Below are 20247 nucleotides of genomic sequence, written 5' to 3'. Positions count from 1 at the left end.
AAATGGTAACAACAGATGAGGTACTCAAAAAACTGAGCGCCCTCCAACCTAACAAGGCCACTGGCCATGACAACATCCCCTCCAAATTCCTCAGAGACTCAGCAGCCGCCATCACCCCAGTCATCACACACATAATAAACCTCTCCATAAAACAGGGACACGTCCCCAAAGACTTCAAAATTGCGAGAGTGACCCCCCTGCACAAAAAAGGCAGCAAATTAGACCCAGGCAACTACCGCCCTGTTTCTATTCTTACCTCCATCTCGAAAGTCATGGAAAAAAATTGCTACGAACAGATCGAAAAGTACCTTGCGGAAAAAAATCGAATCTACGAATTCCAATCTGGCTTCAGAACATCCCACTCCACTGACACATGCCTTCTCTATTTGAACGACCACATCAAACAAGAGGTGGATGCGGGCAAATACTGCGGCATGGTCATGCTGGACCTACAAAAGGTCTTTGACACTGTCAATCACTCCATTCTGATTGACAAGCTAAAAGCAATTGGTTTTGATAGTCTATCAGTGAGCTGGATGCAATCCTACCTGGAGGAGAGAGAACAGATGGTGGAGGTAAACGGTACTCTATCCGCCCCCCTCCCAGTGAGCTGTGGTGTTCCACAAGGAAGCATACTAGGACCGTTACTGTTCCTAATTTATGCAAATGACATGTCGTCATCTTGTGACTGCAACTTGTGCTTGTTCGTGGACATCACAAAACAAACGGGTCAGAGTACTACTTGACCTTACTCCTAAAACCTCCTCACCCCTGCCCACTTTGACTACCTAGGATGGCTTAGAGTAAACGACAGAGTACAGCAACTTGCAATGGGCCTGGTCTACAAGATAGACTACACCACACAGGTACCCATGTACATGTCGAAATACTTCCCAAAGGTCAGTGAATACCACGCCCACAACACCAGAGGGAGTTCCACAAATCATGTGCAACCCAGATTCGGCACAAACAAGGGACTAAACACGCTTCGCAATTATGCCACAACAATGTGGAACGCCCTACCCACAGCCATAAAAAGATGTGAATCCCTACCCACATTCAAAACCGCTCTTAAAGAGCACCTACGGGAGGCTGCAATTCGAAACTGGCCACCGTAAATGTCCAAACCCCCCCCCCCGCCCACCCCCTCCTAATGTACAGTCTCCTCCCCATCATATGTATATATTTTCTGTTAGGATCTCTGGGTAACAGTACTGTATATTTGCATATCGTATATGTCACAAATGTAACTATATACCTGTATGTCATGTATGTCCCTATGTCAGAAATGTCATGATGTCATGTATGTTGTGTATGTCATAAATTCCACTATGAATTGAAAATGGGGGACCCTGATGTAAACAAGACAAACGTCTTTCTCTGGTCTGCATCCCCTTAACAATTGTGTGTATTGAGCCGTACTGTATTGTACCCATTCTGCAATCTTTTAAATAAAGTTTTCATCCATTCATTCATTCATTCATACAAGCAATAGCGCAGTGATGACTAATTCCAAGACTAATTCAAAGACACCACAAGCTATAATGTTGGCAACCTTATTGGAAAATACGAGATAAATTAGAGTAGACCTAGAACAGTCGTACAAATTTGGTCTAGTGGGTTCTGTTATCAGCTGGGATCAATTGAGGCCACTAGTCTCCTTTAGATAATAGAATTAATCATTCAGCCAGTTCAGGTTAAAGTCACCCACAACAATCATCTGCTATTGCATAAATAGAACCTAGATCAGCAGACGGTCTGTAGACTCCTGCCACAACCACTGAGGCAGGCCCCAACTCAGTTTAGATGACATTAGATTAGATTAAAATGTATTGGCATTGTACAATACAATGAAAAGAAGTTGGCATCTAACCAGAGTGCAGGGTAACAGCAAAGTGCATAACAATATAGTGTAACAAGTGATTAAATGGCATATTTAGCAAACAAAGCTACTGAGTAAATATGCTAATCTGATGTATGTACAGTATTATTGTGTACAGTGATACAGGTACTGGCCGGTGGAATAACGAATAAGAGTAGGTATGGATATATACAGATATAGTATACAGGTATGTATCCAGGTTTGTATGGGAATGGGAATGGGAATATGTGCAGATATATTCATCCAGATGCAGCATATACAGTATTATTGTGCATGGCTATCATACAGTGTTATATGGGTAGACTATAGGTTGAGGCAGATAGTTATGATTACAGTGTAAAGCAGTTGTAGGCAGTTAAGGCAGTAGATATGCATAAATTGAGTATAATAATAATAATAATAATAATAATAATAATAATAATAATAATAATAATAATAATAATAATAATCTTCATTTATATAGCACCTTTCATACACGGAGTGCAACTCAAAGTGCTTAACAGAAACACGTCTTCTTTAAACAAGCCAAGAAGAAAAAACACAGTAAGTCAAGAAAAAACAAGAATACCATAAGGTCCATAAACTCAAAATAAATAATAAATGCATGCATGCATGCAACACTCCCAGACGTACCCCACGCGAAGGTAAGGAAAAACTCACTAAAACCTAACAATAGGAAAAAATGCACCACAGGCAATGTGGAGGAGAGAAACCTCCCTTCTTAGATGTCGGTGATATTAGTGTTGCATGTTGCATTAAAAACAGGCGAACAGCTGGTAAGCATGCACCCATGTGTGTAGTGAAACACAGATGAGTGCATGCGATAGCAACTGAACATTTTGAAAAATTAAATATAGAGCTGATAGTGATAACAACTGAACATTTTATAAGATTAAAGATAGAGCTGATAGCGGCTCTAGTTGAGGCACAGGGGTGCATCCTCCCGGGACGTTCTACACTCTGGTCATCACTCCGAGACAGCCGAAGAGAGGAGGTGACGCAGAGAGGGTCACATCCTCCCGGTCATCACGGGACGTCGAACATTCCGGTCATCACTACGAGACAGCCGGAGATAGGGAGACAGGGGGCACGCAGAGGGGGGTCGCATCCTGGGTGGGTGTCATCACGGGACGTCCAGCACTCCAGTCATCACTCCGACCGGAGATAGGGAGACAGGGGGGCACGCAGAGGGGGATCGCATCCTGGGTGGGTGTCATCACGGGACGTCCAGCACTCCGGTCATCACTCCAGGACAGCCACTCACAGGGAGACAGGGAGACGGGAAAGGCGTTAGACTATAGGCAACAGAGGTCAGAGTTTGTACGGTATAGGCAATGAAGTTCAGGATGGGGCATCTAGAGCTGTCAGAGAGAAGCCCAATCTATCTAATCTAACATAAATAACCACCCCTCCTTCCCTCCCTATTCTGTCCCCCCATACAAGTAGTTGTAGTCCAATAGAGCAATGTTCAAGTCCACAATCTGTAGAACTAATACATATATGAATATGATATCCAACAGTGATTCAGGTAGGAATGATCAGAGGAGTAGTGTAACTACTAGGAGTAACTGGGAGGCTTGGATTGATATCACCTGCAGCCTCATCCATCCCACAGCGTGGTACCCCACCAAACGTCTCCACCCCCCCAGGGTCAGACAACACATGTGCAAATGTATCTGACCTGCTCCCTGTCAAAGGCTCTTTTGCGGAGGCTGCCTGCCTGCCTGCTCTGCAGTATTCCCTGTTCTCTCTCTCTCTCTCTCTCTCTCTCTCTCTCTCTCTCTCTCTCTCTCTCTCTCTCTCTCTCTCTCTTCTTTTTGCCTCTCTCCTTCTCTCTCTCTCTTTGTTAGGTTCATTCCTCCCTGTTTGTCTCTCCCCCGCCCTCACCCATTTTCTCCCTTTCACCTCTCCCTCAACCTCTCTCTGTCTCTCTTGCTGCCTTGCTCCCTTTCACCTCTCTCTCTCAACCTCTCTGTCTCTCTCCCTCCCTCGCTCCCTTGCTCCCTTCTCACTCTCTCTATGTTCATTCCTCTTTCCACATGTCTCTCTTTCTCTCTGTCTCTGTCTGTCTGTCTGTCTGTCTGTCTCTCTCTCTCTCTCTTTATCTCTTTATCTCTCTCTCTCTCCAGATGCAGAGGTTCGTTTTGTGAATATGACGGCCTTGACCACAGGCGGACTGCATTCCTCATTCTGGATTGTGGATCGGAAACATATGTACATTGGGAGTGCTGGTATGAGCTGGAGGTCGCTCTCCAAGGTACCAATTCAAAACCCCAGCTCTCACCCAAGAGCTCAGACAGCGCACTACCACTTTCATTTATAGTACTACACATAAATACAATATGTAGTAGAATAAAGTAGAAATACACAACAATTAATAACCCATTCAACTAAATCCATAATGTAAGAATAAAGCTGCAGTCTAGTAAGTAAATGCACTTCCAGGTTTTAACCTTAATGGAGATCACAATAGATTAAAGGCTGCTGTCCAAGGTACCGGAGAGCATCACTGCCCTATAGAGGCAAACAGCAGTAACTGCATCAGTCATGAAGCTGAGAAGAATGTCTTGCAAAATGTGTTATTGGTACAAAAACAGATCATAATATGATCGAGTATCTTATACAGTATACTGTAGTATCCACCTTTGTGCCAACACTATATGACAGGACAAAAGATGAACTTGGAAGTAATTCTCCTCCATTTCATTACACTGGTTGCTGCTGTTTGCCTCTGCAGGGTAGATTAGCAGACTGTAGTTTAAAGTGATTACCTGGCACTTTTCATGCTTCAGTGCTGGCTGGCAGAACTACTGTTGAGTGTAATTAATTGTGGAGCCAGAAGGATGGGGTGGGCACAGACACACACATACACACCCACACACAAACACACACAGACTTGTACACATCTGCACATCCACTGCCAAGAACACCAGTGCCACTAGCACAGCGGAGAAACATAAGGACAAAGATGGCCATACACTTCTGCTTGGGCTGCTACAGGGAATAGCGCACACACACACACACACACACACACACACACACACACACACACACACACACACACACACACACACACACACACACACACACACACACACACACACACACACACACACACACACACACACACAGAGATCCAGACAACACAAATAATTATCTTAAATAGCTTTTTACCAAAATAGAATCAACAGCAAACAATATTGAGTGGCCGCAGGGAGGAATACATAACAAGTCATAATCTCTTCAGATCTTCCATGGCTGTCAGCACCGTGTCCCATTCTGCTGATTCAGTTTGTTAAAGAGCCTCCTCAGCCAAGACTCATTATTCTGCTTTGAAAAGAACTATTCCACACTGTACACATTTCATCTAACAAGTCTTGAGTTTAAACCCTTCCACTGCATGCAAAATGTACATTTATTCTCCCCATAAAGCCATTTTTATAACCAATTTCCCACCTCTACCTTGCATAATGTTCCAACCCCCATAGCTAGCCTGTGTAAATTACATACTGCATGTCCAACCAATTCATCCATCCAAGGTCATAACCACAGCTGTTTTAGCTGCGCTGCCTCTTTTCCAGTGCTGGAAAGTAACCACTATGAGTATTTTTACTCAAGTACTGTACTTAAGTACAATTTTGAGCTACTTGTACTTTATGTGAGTATTTTCCTTTTAGGGAACTTTATACTTTTAACTCCACTGCATTTAAAGGGAAATATTGTACTTTTTACTCCACTACATTTATCTGAACCCATCATTTACTAGTTACTAAGAAAAAGATTTTGCATAGAAAACATGGCAAAGATGTATGACGATTATATGCTTTCACATTGGAAGCCTGTCAACTTCAAGAGGACGTAATCAGAGCAGCATAACTGGACCACATACCACTTTAACATAACCTTTAATCAGAGCAGCATAACTGGACCACATACCACTTTAACATAACCTTTAATCAGAGCAGCATAACTGGACCACATACCACTTTAACATAACCTTTAATCAGAGCAGCATAACTGGACCACATACCACTTTAACATAACCTTTAATCAGAGCAGCATAACTAGACCACATACCACTTTAACACAACCTTTAATCAGAGCAGCATAACTAGACCACATACCACTTTAACATAACCTTTAATCAGAGCAGCATAACTAGACCACATACCACTTTAACACAACCTTTAATCAGAGCAGCATAACTGGACCACATACCACTTTAACATAACCTTTAATCAGAGCAGCATAACTGGACCACATACCACTTTAACACAACCTTTAATCAGAGCAGCATAACTGGACCACATACCACTTTAACATAACTTTTAGAGGTCAATGGATCGAAGATTGAATGCTCCAAAGCACTGGAATACACAAACGTCATGTAGAATGCATACTTTTACTTTAGATACTTAAGTACATTCAATAGAAAATACTTGTACTTAAGTACAATTTGAATGGAGGACTTTTACCAGATTACTCATTTATCTGGGTATTTCTACTTTTACAAAGGAACAGTGTACTTCTTCCACCACTGCTCTTGTCTCTCCTACGCTCCACAGAGCAAGGAGCTGGGGGTGATGGTGTTCAACTGCAGCTGCCTGGCGCTGGACCTTCACCGGATCTTTGCCTTCTACTGGCAGCTCCAGTACAGGGATTACATCCCGTCCATCTGGTCCAAGCGGGTCACGGCACTCTACGGCAAGTACGGCCCCCTGGAGCTGCAGCTCAACGCTACCCAGGCCACCGCGTACGTATCTGTGAGTAAAGGGCCGTTCCAACCGCCTCCAGCCGAGTCTAGCAGCGTGGCTGCATTCCAATGCATTTCCGATGTAGAGGAGCATATGTATGCAGTACCTGGCATTGTACCTCGTGGCTGCATAGACCACCGCAACACTTCCGCTGTTCTGAAATCATGTGAGAGAGAGCGGGGGGAGAAAATGTATGAATGTGGATGAGAGCCTTGACATTAAGTGGTTGTTGTAGCTATGGCTGTGGGGGTTCTGGAGACATGATCCAATATACCTTTATACGACTGAGTCTCCTGAACACGGAGAGACCAGTCCCAAGTCCATCTGCACTTTCTCTGCCGAGCTATAGTAACTTTTCCGCACCTACTCCCCAACTCCACATGCGCAGATGATAAACCTAGATTTCTGGACAATCCAGAGAGACTCCGTGAGCCGATGCAACCACTTAATGTCAAGGCTCTCATCCACATTCATTAATGTTCTCGCCCCGCTCTCTCTCCCATGAGCTCAATGTAACGCGGAAGTGCAGTGGTCTATACGCTCCTCTACATCGGAAATGTATTGAAAGCAGCCACACTGCTAGACTTGGCTGCTTTGGGTGAGAACGAACCAACATACACTGACAAAGATACAAAAAAAATAAAAAATTGCATTTGAAATGAGAACCGTATGGACTCAACCATGTGTTTATTCTGCATAACCTGTGTCATTGTTGTTGTTGTCTTCATGGTCCCAGTGTTTGTCCATATAAATATACTTACGCAATAAAACACGAGAACCTGTGGTATGTCATGAATATTGCCATGGCTGTGATGTGCCTGCAGCCACGAGAGCGAAGCTCGAGGCATCACAGAGTGGCAATATTCATGACACACCACAGGTTCGAGTGTATTATTGCTTTTATACAGCAAGTTGCACCGTCTGGAAAAATATAGGATGAATACAGACAATTCTAGGGTCTTTTATATAGATTTCAGTGAACTTGGTGTAGAGAAATAGTTCCTAAAGATGTCTCGTTGCTATGGAATTTCAAATGGGGTAGGCTATCAACCAGCTTGGCAACGCAAGGACGTATTAGGCTAACGCAAGCGAAAGTCTGAGAAAGTCATCAGCACCTCGGACAGTTCCGGGAGTTGGGCCAGTTCAATGCCCAGGCCGTCGACTTAGTGGTGTTGAAGGATTCATTTCTCCAGCTCGTCTAGCTCGTCTTTCGTTGGATTGGCAGCATGTCTAATAATGCTGTTTTTCTGAATACCGGTAGATGTAGGCCTGTCCTCTTTATATATCCACTCGTTTATGGGTACGGGTACGTTAAATTAAACGTAATGTTGTCCATGGAGTAGGTCATGACAGTTACGGTTTGATGAATGGCATGATCGTTTTTTAGTTCATTGATTTAGTTTCAAGTTTCAAGTTTCTTTAATAGTTGTCATACAGAAGTACAGAATACTTTTATACAAAATGCTTCTTACTGTTACGCTCCAGAGACTGTGCAAGACAAGATAAGTATGAAATAAAATAACATAGTATAGCATGTAAATTAGAAGTAAAAAAATGAGGTCACAGTGTTCAGTATAGACATATGTACAATGTTCGATGCAGAGTAGACGTAACTGAGTTACCATATAATATACAATACTGTGTAGTGTACTAATATACAATACTATATAGTGCAAGGCAGAAATAGGATGAGGTGCAATTTAGGTACAATTTACAGTAGGTGTACGAGTTGTAGTGCAAATCCTTTATCAATAAATATAAAGTGTGTTTGTGTGATCTAAAGTGTGGAGAGTGGGTGCTGCAGTGTGTTGTTTGTTTAAGTGAGTGTGTGGGTGTGTGTGCGTGTGCATTTGAGGTTGTTGCATAGTGTTTATTGTTCGTTTAGCAGCCTGATGGCCTGGGGATAGAAGCTTCTTCTGAGTCTTTCTGTGCTCGCCTTAAGACTCCGGTATCGCTTGCCTGACCGCAGCAGTTCAAAGAGGCAGTTGTTCGGGTGGCTCAAGTCCTTAATAATTCTCTTAGCCTTCCCCTTGCACCGCTTGTTGTAAATGTTCTGGAGGGTGGGAAGCCCCCCTCCAATTGTGCGTTCGGCTGAATGTGTCACTCTTTGTAGTCTGCTACGGTCTTGTGCAGTGCTATTCCCAAACCAGGAGGTGATGTTGCCAGTCAGGATGCTCTCAGGATGATTTAGTAATATTATCAATATCTTATGTATCTGTGCACCTATTGTCTCCCCATGATGCAAGCTGTAGCCTGGGCGTCTCTCAGTCTGTGTCTCTCTCTAGCTTGAGTGACCTGATGATCCCGTTGCTGCATCCATTCTGATTTGGGGCTGTAGCTGTCTCTCGCTACATCTGGAGTCATTACTAGCCCCCTCTCACACACACACGTGCCTCACACACACACACATCCTCCTCTTCCGACGCGCACACACTCACGTACACACACATCGCTCACCCACACTTACAAACACATACACACAGTTACACACCAACTGTTATGAGAACTGTCATGAATATCACGAACCATTAGATGGATGTTAACCAGATGGCCCCCTTAGAAAACATCCATTAACTCTTGCACTTAGACACACACACCACACAGACTAGCACACACACACCACACACACATACATACACACACAGATACATATACACACACACACCCCTCCCCTTCTCTCTCTGTGCAAGAGGGTATAAATGTCATGTAATGTGATGTATTCATTCTTCTACTGGTGCGAGGGGCTGAGCCCGTGGGCTGAGGAGAGCTCTCTTCTCTGTGAAATAAAGACTCCGTGGGAAACAACTTGGTCGTTCTGTGAATCTTTGGTCCGCTGGTCCATAACTATATCAATTCTAGGACTTACGAGGGATGAGAAAATCCCTTTCAGGCAGTTGAAACTTTCTACAACATTCTAAAGCCAGCGTAGTGGTATATTCATGGTGATTTAACCGTGAGTGTATCATGAATATACTCACGGTTTATAAGGCTCTCGACCAATCACAATGCGTGATCGGACGTACCTGTTGTATAATGTAGTATTGGTTATAAATACTTGGCTCTAAATGTCTGTAAACTATTATTTTTCTAATGTTTTTCTTTATCATTATTTATTTCACAGACGGAAGAATAATATCGACCAAAAGTTATTACCACCATTGGTACCTCACTTGTCTCTTTGGAAAGATAACATTCTGAAGTTTCTGATACAATAAAGAACATTCACTTTTAGTGCTAATGAAATAGAGTAACATAGGTCTGAATTTGAGTTGAACTTGAACTTGTGTACACGTTTTTCTGTAGTAGTTGCAATATCCAAAAGTATATTTCCAAAGAAATTGGTATGGCTAGAGAAACATGCTGGGTCCATACTGCCTGAAGTCTTGTGTAGTACATGTCCAAATTTAAAAAAAATCCGTTCAGAAATTTGTGATATAGAGCGAGTTCAAATGTAAAAAAAAGTAATAAAATAAATAAAAACCTCTGCCGATTTCCATTTTCTCATAGACTCCAATGCATTTGGTGAATTTTTTACTTCCTGTTTCCGCTTGTGACTTTTCACCTAGATCCCTGATTCGCTCATCCCCACGTCGGGTATCATTGGAAAGGCACACTCATTGGTTACAACCCTGTCCAATACGTTTCGAGATCACCCAATGATTGACGGAGGTAGAGCCTCGGGAGTCTGGAGTGGTATTCGAAAAAAAAATTAAGTCTGCATGCACGCCTCACATATCGGCATGTAACTCGAGAACCGCTGAGCGGATTTTGTTGCCTCAAACGGCAATCGACATGCAACAGATAAGGCTATATATTGTATTAAGAAATATGCACACCGAGCCGCTAGAGGTCGCCAAAGTGGTGTGTCGTGCCGGTGGGAAAATCGTCCTCAAGAGGGCCCACATGTGGGCCATTGCATATTAAGAGGTAGTAGAAATTCATTTTTTTAGTGGAGCATAAATTGGCAAACATTGATCTCAACTTTGGTTTGTCCTGAATTGTTACAGAAAAGGTCAGAGAAAGACTTGTGAATATTCAAAAATAACAAGGCACCTTTTGATGCCAAATTGATGTGTCTAAGTGATGTATCTTTTGTGCAGACCTCTCCAGAGCTCTTCTGCCCTCGAGGTCGGACCAGAGACATAGACGCCATCAGCCATGTCTTCCAGAGCGCAAAGACCTTCATCTATATATGTATCACAGACTACCTTCCTCTGGTCACCAGGAGCCTCCAAGGGACTCTGGTCACAAGGTACAGCATTCTATATAGCAAATAGCATCTAACAGACCTATCTGCCCTCTTTTCTCTTATCTTTCTTTTCTTTTTTTTAAGCCAAAAGGTGTTGTCCATTCAGTTAGGCTTGCCTTGTCATGTTTCACTCAGATCCTTATAAGGTGCTGGTGTTTCTTATAGATTTCACTGAGGCTCCGGCTCTGCCCTCAATATTAATGATTTGTTCATTCTTCAATAAATCCACAAGAATCTGAACAGAGTGATTGGAGTGTGTCACAATATTTCTACAATATTGTTGCTTTTTTCTTTTGCCACGTCAACTATCGTCATCTATTTTCCTTGTGCTGGTATACAGTACCTATTATTAAATCCACATCCAAATCACAGCTGTTAACAAAAGAATATGAGTGCCTGTCACAGTGTTAATATTCTATATTCCAGGGCACCTTTTAATTTTTACACTTTCTTTTGTTCCACATTATATTATATATATATATAATTTTTTTTACATAATTGCTCTTATTTTTCTATCTTTTTACATGATAACGATGTTACAATTTCTTAATGGCGACTAATAAAGTTCTTATCTTATCTTCAGATACTGGTCCTCTATTGATGAGGTGATCAGAGAAGCTGTGGTATTGAAGGGGGTCAAAGTGCGGCTGATGATAAATTACTGGCAGCGAACCCACCCGCTCACCTTTAACTTTGTGACCTCCCTGGAATCGCTGTGCATGCAGCTACCGGTGGAGAACTGCTCCCTGGAGACGGTGAGTGACCAAGCAGCACCTCAGACGTTATATATCAGGCCAGATCAGCATTCAGCCCATTCAGGTGTGTAATCACACATGTCAGCAGTGTTAATTTTGGCAGCTATTTTAATCTTAGTTTTAGTCTTAGTCATGTGTCAAATGCTCATTTTTCGTTTATCATATTTAGTCACCTTCAGTTATTTTTCGTTTAGTCAGTTTTAGTCAACTACAGGTCTGAGCATTTTAGTCTTAGTCAGTTTTAGTCTCGATTGTCTTTTTTGTTTTAGTCTAGATTTAGTCGCAGAAAACAGATGACATTTTTGTCTAGTTTTCGTTAATGAAAAAAAAGGCATTTTATTCTCTTGTAATGCAATTCTATGTACCGCTACAGTCAGTCAAATTCACATTAATCTCTATTGGGATCATAGATTCATGTAGACGCCCCTCTCCCCACTCCCCCCATAATGTAATGAGTAAAAGATGTAAACAGTTAAAGACCCTCACCAGTCTTAAAATAACAAAAACAGTCAAGTGAACCCAACGTTTCCACAGCCCATGTGAAGCAGACATGACCCCTGGTTGTACAAAAATAATATATATACATATAGAGCATAGAAGTGCTCCACATATATACATCATAAGACATAATCAAACCAATAGTTTTAGTCTTAGTCATGTGTCAAATGCTTCTTTTTCGTTTATCATATTAGTCACCTTCATTTATTTTTCATTTTAGTCTTAATCAGTTTTAGTCAACTACAGGTCTGAGCATTTTAGTAAATTTTAGTCTCGGTTTTGACTTTTTTGTTTTAGTCTAGATTTAGTCAGGGGAAAAAGCTTTGTTGATGACCATATTTAGTCATCATTTTCGTTGACAAAATTAACACTGCATGTCAAACAGAATTTTGAGAACTGAACATCTAACTATAAAGGAAGGAATCCCTTGTCTGCGTGCATGAGTGTGTTGTGTGTCTGTCTGTCCTTCACATATCTTGAAAACCGCTTATCCGATCGGCTTCACGCTCAGCAGGGTATATTGCCGGGCCCAGGGGAGTTACTTTACTTACGCCTGCTACCCCTTCTGGGGCATAGGCCATCAACAAGCGATCTCCAGGCATCTCTGTCTTGAGCTGTTCTCTCCAGTTGGTTCCAGGTCATCTTCATGGTCTTGGTGTCTGCCTCCCGGTCTCTGCGCCAGGTGTTTCTTGGGCGACCCCTTTTCCACTTGCCCTGCGGGTTCCATGTTAGGGCGTGTCTGGTGATGGTACTTGCGGTCTTTCGCAGGGTGTGGCCTATCCAGCGTCATCTGCGCTTCTTAATTTCTTGTTCTGCAGGAAGCTGGTTTGTTCTCTGCCAGAGTTCGCTGTTGCTGATGGTGTCTGGCCATCGGATTTGGAGGATCTTCCGCAGGCAGCTGTTAATGAAGACCTGCACTTTCCTGATGGTTGCAGCTGTAGTTCTCCACATCTCTGCTCCGTATAGTAGGACTGCCTTGACATTGGCGTTGAAGAATCTGACTTTGGTGTTGTAAGTCAGTTCTTTTGAGCTCCAAATGTTCCGTAATTGCACAAATGCTGTACATGCTTTCCTGATTCGTGCTCTAACATCAGCATCTGTGCCGGCCTGCTTGTCAATAACACTGCCAAGGTAGGTAAAGGCTTCAACTTCTATCCAAAGCCTTGCCATCCAGCATGATTGCGTTGGTGTTGAGGATCTTAGTTTTGCCTTTGTGGATGTTGAGTCCCACTTGCGCCGAAGTGGATGCCACGTTGTTGGTCTTCTTCTGCATCTGTTGTTGGGCGACAGTAGTGCCAAATCGTCAGCATAGTCCAAGTCGTCCAGTTGCGTCCAAGGTGTCCACTGAATCCTGTACCTTCTCTGTGCTGTGGAGGTCTTCATTATCCAGTCAATGGCCAGCAGGAAGAGGAAGGGCGAGAGCAGACAACCTTGTCTGACCCCGGTCCTCATTTGGAATGCCTCTATGAGCTGCCCTCCGTGGACCACCTTGCATGTCAGTCCCTCATAGGAGTTCCTGATGATGGAAACAATCTTGGTCGGCACCCCGTAATGTCGGAGAAGCTTCCAGAGGGTCTCTCTGTCTAGGCTGTCAAAGGCTTTCTCATAGTCCACAAAGTTTATGTACAGGGGCGAGTTCCACTCTATCGACTGCTCTACGATGATGTGCGGCACTGCAATCTGGTCTGTGCAGGATGGGGAGTGCAGTGTCGAATAAAATGGTGCCATTTGGCCAGACGGTGGCACTACAGTGTGTGTCTGTCCTTTGCATATCTTGACAACCGCTCATCCAATCGACTTCGCGCTTGGCGGGTGTATTGCTGAGGACCCAGCGGAGTGCAGTCTTGAATGTGTTGCCATTTGGCCAGATGGTGGCGCTAAAACAACGAATGCTACATTTGGCGGGTGTATCGCTGAGGACCCATGGGAATGCAGTGTTGAGTATGAAGTCAATCGGATGAGGTTCTCGAGAACAAGTAAGCAGCCATACCATGGGTCTCCAGTCACACTGCAAACAGCACCTCTGGGAACCAAGCAATTGACCCACTCTGCGACAGTGGCTCAGGAGGTAGAGCAGTTATCTGGTAATCCAGAGGTTCCCAGTTCGATTCCCGCTCCTCTCGGGCAGCTTGTCGAAGTGTCCTTGAGCAAGACACTTAACCCCTAATTGCTCCCGATGTGCAGGTTGGCACCTTGCATGGTTGCCTCTGCCATCGGTATGTGAATGTGTGAGCGAATGGGTAAAATGTGAGGAACAAAATTGTAAAGCGCTTTGGATAAAAGCTGCTACATAAATGCAGCCATTTACCATTGACCACTGCACTAGTTCTAATGATGATGTAAGAATAACTACTGGCTATTTAAAGGTATGGAGTTCGAGAGAGAGAGAGAGAGAGAGAGAGAGAGAGAGAGAGAGAGAGAGAGAGAGAGAGAGAGAGAGAGAGAGAGAGAGAGAGAGAGAGAGAGAGAGAGAGAGAGAGAGAGAGAGAGAGAGAGAGAGAGAGAGAGAGAGGACATTCAAAGGGACTTACACCTGAGAGGGTTAAATTGAGCTAATTGGCACTTACTGTTACGGTTGGGTTGGTGTGTTGGACCCAGGTGCAGTGCAGAACGGAGGAGACGGGATGCAGGAGTTGATTTTCACAAATAAAGCAATACTCTTTATTTTGAGTAGCGAGTGACACGTCTAAACAGAACAAACAAAAGGGGAGAAAGCTCAGTCTCCACAAAACACGACAGTAAGATGAATACACAAAACGATAACATAAACAGGGGGGAAATAAAGGTGGAGAAAGCAAGTCTCCAAAAACGGATTTAAATAAACGGAATAAAAAAAAGGGGCGAGGCGGGGAAAGCTAAACTCTCCATAACACGTTAAACACGGCAAGGTATCAATGACACGATAACTATAAGCAAACACATATCTTACTTATCTGCCGTGGCAACGAGGGACAATAAGGCTTTAACATGAATGCATAGTACTTACTCACGGCAACGTTCAGTGACCGACTCATAGTGTCAGTAGTAACACGGAAGAGCAGATAAAGCCACCTGAATGCAATTAGGGCTGATAGACAGGTCAATTACCACCAGGTAATGCTAGGGCTTTGCTCCCTGAGGAGAGCAAAACCCCAAACGTTACACTTACTTGACATTAAGAAATTGAAAGATTGTACCAGGAATCTGTGTTTCTACAGTATACGTTTTTGTTACGCGATGGTATAAATGCAATTTTATTGTTGCAGAGGTTTTACAGTCGGAGGGAGAAGAAGGACGACTTGCCACACGGACTGAGCCACAACAAGTATGTGGTGAGCGACACCGCTGTGTACATTGGTAAGACGTATGCAATGTGTCTAGAAGCAACTTCCACTGGGCATCATTGATTTGTTTAGATCAGCGGTTCTCAAACTACGGGTCGCAACCCAAAGTGGGGTCGTGGCGGGTAGGTGACAGTGCATTGGCAAGAAAATTAATAATCAATATTTTTTTTATGTTCTGGCAACATATTTTGGCTAAATATGCCTTGTTTTATAAATATGTATTGATAGCATAGTGCTGGAATTAAATTGTCTATTAAATATGCATGATCAAGTTCAACAACGTGTGCTTTTATTTTGATATTCTTTAATTCCATGTTGAAATTACGCGATACGTTAAGTGTGGGGTCGCCAAAAAAATCCTAAATAAAATGGGGTCGTGGTATAAAAAAGTTTGAGAACCCCTGTTCTAGAAGCAACTTCCACTGGGCATCATTGATTTGTTTAGATGTGTCTATAGTATCTGATGCTTGTTTGTCTGATCACAGGGAACCACGACTGGGTGGGCAGTGACTTTGCCTTTAATGCAGGAGTTGGACTGGTGATCAAGCTGCAACAGACTCTTGAAGACAGGGGCGTCACAATACTGGAGCACATCAAGGCTGCTTTCATGAGGGACTGGAGATCACGTTACGCCAAGAACCTGACAGAAACTATGGACCAAGTGGCCAAATACAGGAACTTAAAACAATCAAGGGTTAAGAAATCCCATGGATACTAAAGAAACAGTGCAACAACCCTTTATGAGCACAGAATGCCTTTCTATATCATGCAACCTAATCAGCTTGATTACTCTGGGTTTACTAAAGAAAACATACATATAATATAGGAATGTGTAGGTAATTGACTCAATGAATATCATATTGGGAAAATATTCTTTTATTAGCCTTTTTATATTATAAAGGTATTTCTTAATAGTTCAAATTACAGCGAACAGGAAAAGAATGTTGAAGTAATTATTTGATGCACAAACAGTCCATATAACTGACTGATTGATTGTCATTATACTGTATAAGCATGTGCTGCATGAATATTGAACCCAATATTCATATTTAAACTTTAGTCATCGCAAAGTTAAAGGTTCACTATGTTGCTTCGGGGGAGGGGATTTGTTAACATTTGCATATGCTGCAATTAGTGTACAAAACATATTTACTATACATGTAATGCTTATAGAGTTATTGTATCTTATTTCATCATAAATCAAAAACAAAATAATTTCAAGGCCTGCTATGAATATTTCATTTGTAAACAAAATGGCCATTGTAAACAACCACAGTGAAATGGTAACTTTTCAGGCAGATTTCTAGCTTCAAACAGTGTTCCAGGGACCAAATTTTCCTCTGACAGTTTGTTTATTCAGTTGTGAAAATATACCATATCTGGGTTTTTTTTCTTTTTTTTTTTCCCACAGCTGCATAGTGCACCTTTAAGGCAAATGATGTGAATGATATATATTTTTGGTATATGCTCTGAACAGGATATTTACACAGATTTGTTCTTTCAACTTCCCATGAAACTTCACTACAACAAGATTTTATTTGACTATGATGCACCAAATGTCTTGTTTGCAATGTTATCATGGTGTATTTTTACAGTCATACTTGCATTTTCTCTGTAAGTCTCTATTTTATACATTGCCTGTAATTATTAAAATAATATGAATTGATTTGCCTACAAAACCCTGTCTGTTGCACGCACGCACGCACACACACACACACACACAGAGAGAGAGAAATACGCACTATACTTAAGTTGTACTATACTTGTGAGGACCCTGATCCTAACCCTTAACCCGATAATCATTGTTTTGGTGTGTGGACTGCCCAAATGTCCTCACAGCCCAAAATGTCCTCACGTTAAAGGTGGTTTAACAAGAATCTCACAAGTATAGTAAAACAAGTACACACACACAGCATGTGTTGCCCCCCCCATAGAAAACACAATTTGAGGTTGCCTAACCACCAGCAAGTGGTCTGCCTTGAAATGCAGGAAATGGTGCAATCAATGAACACACCCTAAAATGTTAATGAATGCAAAAATGTAGAATAAACTTGAATAGCCCTACCACTGCTACTGCTATTAATTAGTGTGAATATTTTGTATAGGGCCAACAGTAATTAACCTCAGACCGTATATTGTAATTACACCTTATGTACCATAATTAACCTTTATAGATATAATTTCATCTGAAATTAAATCACTCTCCTCATATAGTACAACTGGAGATCCATGAGGTCATTTCAGCGCCACAGTGCAGAATTGGAGTGTCAGCACACATACATATTAAGAACAACCTATGTTCTTACAGTAAGTAAGGTGTAGCTTATGAATTTAGTTAGCAAGAACAGTATGAGTGATAATACGATAGCAAGTATGTAGTCTAGTTAGCAGTGTGAAGCCGGCGGGCCACCAGGCTGTACACTTTGATGTCAAACCAATAAATGGTAAATATGGCTGCATTTATATAGCGCTTTTATCCAAAGCGCTTTACAATTTGTTCCTCACATTTTACCCATTCACTCACACAATCACACACCGACGGCGGAGGCAACCATGCAAGGTGCCAACCTGCTCATCGGGAGCAATTAGGGGTTAAGTGTCTTGCTCAAGGACACTTCGACAAGCTGCCCGGGAGGAGTGGGAATCGAACCGGGAACTTCCGGATTACCAGGCGACTGCTCTACCTTCCGAGCCACTGTCGCCCCTAAGGGTGTGAGAAGTGAGGCATGCATGTTGTAGCAAATTTCTTTCATTCTACTCTATAAAAAAAATTATTTCACTATCTAAGGGATCCATTGGTACCAAACATGTCACGCTAGCTTGTCGAGGAGGGCGTTAAATAGTGCTCTAAAAGGTTAGGCAACATTTTGGCGAGGGAAAACTGCCATGGCCATTTTCAAAGTGGACACTTGACCTGTAACCTCAAGTTATCTGAATGTAAATGGCTTATAGTTAGGATTTACAGACATGCCCACTTTATGCTAATCCCATGCAGTCTTGGGCAAAAACCATGCACTTTTTTGCATGCAGTATAAATGTGTTATTTCCTCCTAAACAGTCTTGGAATTGCATGAATTGTATATGACTCGACATCTGAGACTCTTGAGGATAGAATTAGCCCAATTGTATTCATGTGTCATCATGTTAGTCTCCATAGTAGCCATTTCATTGTAGTGAGATAATTAATTTTTTCAACTTGATAAAGTTGTATAAAAGTATAAACTGTATAAAATGACCTATTGTGACCTCTAGGATAATCACAGCCTCATGACACTTTACAACCATAAACTAAAGTCCTAGGGCATGTGTGTATGGCTTTCCTAGGTATATTGACAATAAGGGCGAGTTTTGAGTAATTTCCAGAACAGAAGTGCTCGCCATCAAATCTCTGAAAAATGCAATTCTTACAGAAATCTCCAAATGTCTAAGGTTTTTGGTACCAAAATCAGCATGAATTTTTCTAAGTTGTTCCTCAATGTCTCTTTGACCATGTTTATACATTTCTGAGTGGTCAAAAAAAATTACATTTTGCACCAAATCTGTGTAACAAATTGTATCAACCCAACGATTTTGAGACATAATTGAGCATGGAAATCGCCATCATATACTGTACTTCCATCATAATGTTCTAAGCCAATATACACTCTAAACTTTCAAAATCTGAATGGGTGCCTAACCGAAATACAATGTTTAATATATATTCATGACTAGAAAAACGTGACACACAAGTTGCCTCTCAAATTAATCTTCAGGTTCCCTTTTCAGATGATGTATATACCACTTCTATGTGGCATCTACTGTTGAGTTAAGTTAAGTTAAGTTAAGTTAAGTTAAGTTGTGCCTTTATTAATCCCCTTGGGGAAATGTGTCCTCTGCATTGACCCATCCTCACTGTTTAGTAGCAGTGGGCAGCCACACATGGCAGCGCCCGGGGACCAACTCCAGTTGTAATGCCAATGACTTGGTCAAGGGCAATGGCAGGAAACCTAGCATGCATGTGTTTTGGTGTGGGAGGAAACCGGAGGAAACCGGAGTACCCAGAGGAAACCTACGCAAACACAGTGAGGACATGCAAACTCCACACAGAAAGCCCCCCTACTGAACCCAGGACATTCCTGCTGTGAGGCAACAGTGATAACCACTGCACCGCCGTGCCGTGTGACACCATGACCTGTTATCTCCCCCCTAAAGATCCCCTGTACCGCCTGAAAAAATTACAAAAATGCGTCTACAGTAGGTCTCTAAGGGTTAATTAAGAAGTTAAGAATGTTATTCCTGGACCGGCTGGCTGGCTGGCGTAGTGGAGATTGCGCTCGTCACCAATGCAAGAGACTCCGGTATCGAATCCCAGTCTCAGCATTGCCTTCGGCTTGGGCCGGCCGTCGTACTGGCTCATTTGGCAGAGTCAGCGGGTGGAAGTCGATGGGTGGGGATTGGACGTTGTGGACAGCGACCCCTACAGGTCGGTTGGGAGACGCCTGCACAGCAGAGACAGGAAGTGGCGAGGGTAGTGTGAGCCTCCCATGCGTTACACCTCGCCAATGAGAGTCCGCGCTGGCAGGCGAAAAGATGTGACAGGCTGCCTCCTCGTGTGCCGGAGGGAACACGTGATGCAAGGCTTCTATCCTCTCTACAACCGACCAGTGGGGGGCATAGTCAAGCAACGTTCAAGACAGGGGAGGGGAGAATTGGATACACGAAAATTGGGATGGGAGAAAAATAGAAAATAAGGAGAAAAAGTGGATAAAAAAAATAATGTTATTCCTGTGCCCCACAGCTCGGCTAA

General features: G+C 42.6%; 1 protein-coding gene across 1 annotated transcript in view; it reads left to right on the top strand.

Annotated features, from left to right (window-relative positions):
- pld5 (phospholipase D family member 5) overlaps positions 1-16179 on the top strand; it is a gene marked incomplete at both ends in the record, with an annotated part of 91711 nt that extends 75532 nt beyond the window's left edge. The window contains 6 exons of the mRNA XM_084318368.1: positions 4012-4139; positions 6448-6645; positions 10737-10888; positions 11469-11640; positions 15384-15474; positions 15947-16179. Coding sequence (XP_084174494.1) covers positions 4012-4139; positions 6448-6645; positions 10737-10888; positions 11469-11640; positions 15384-15474; positions 15947-16179 — 974 coding nt within the window. The remainder of the gene's footprint in view (positions 1-4011; positions 4140-6447; positions 6646-10736; positions 10889-11468; positions 11641-15383; positions 15475-15946) is intronic.
- Positions 16180-20247: the final 4068 nt, after the last annotated feature.

Source organism: Notolepis coatsorum (assembly GCF_963971535.1).
Source record: "Notolepis coatsorum genome assembly, chromosome: 7".
NCBI classification, from domain to species: Eukaryota; Metazoa; Chordata; class Actinopteri; order Aulopiformes; family Paralepididae; genus Notolepis; species Notolepis coatsorum.
The sequence above is the reverse complement of the archived record's forward strand: the minus strand, read 5'-3'. Positions and strand labels throughout refer to the sequence as shown.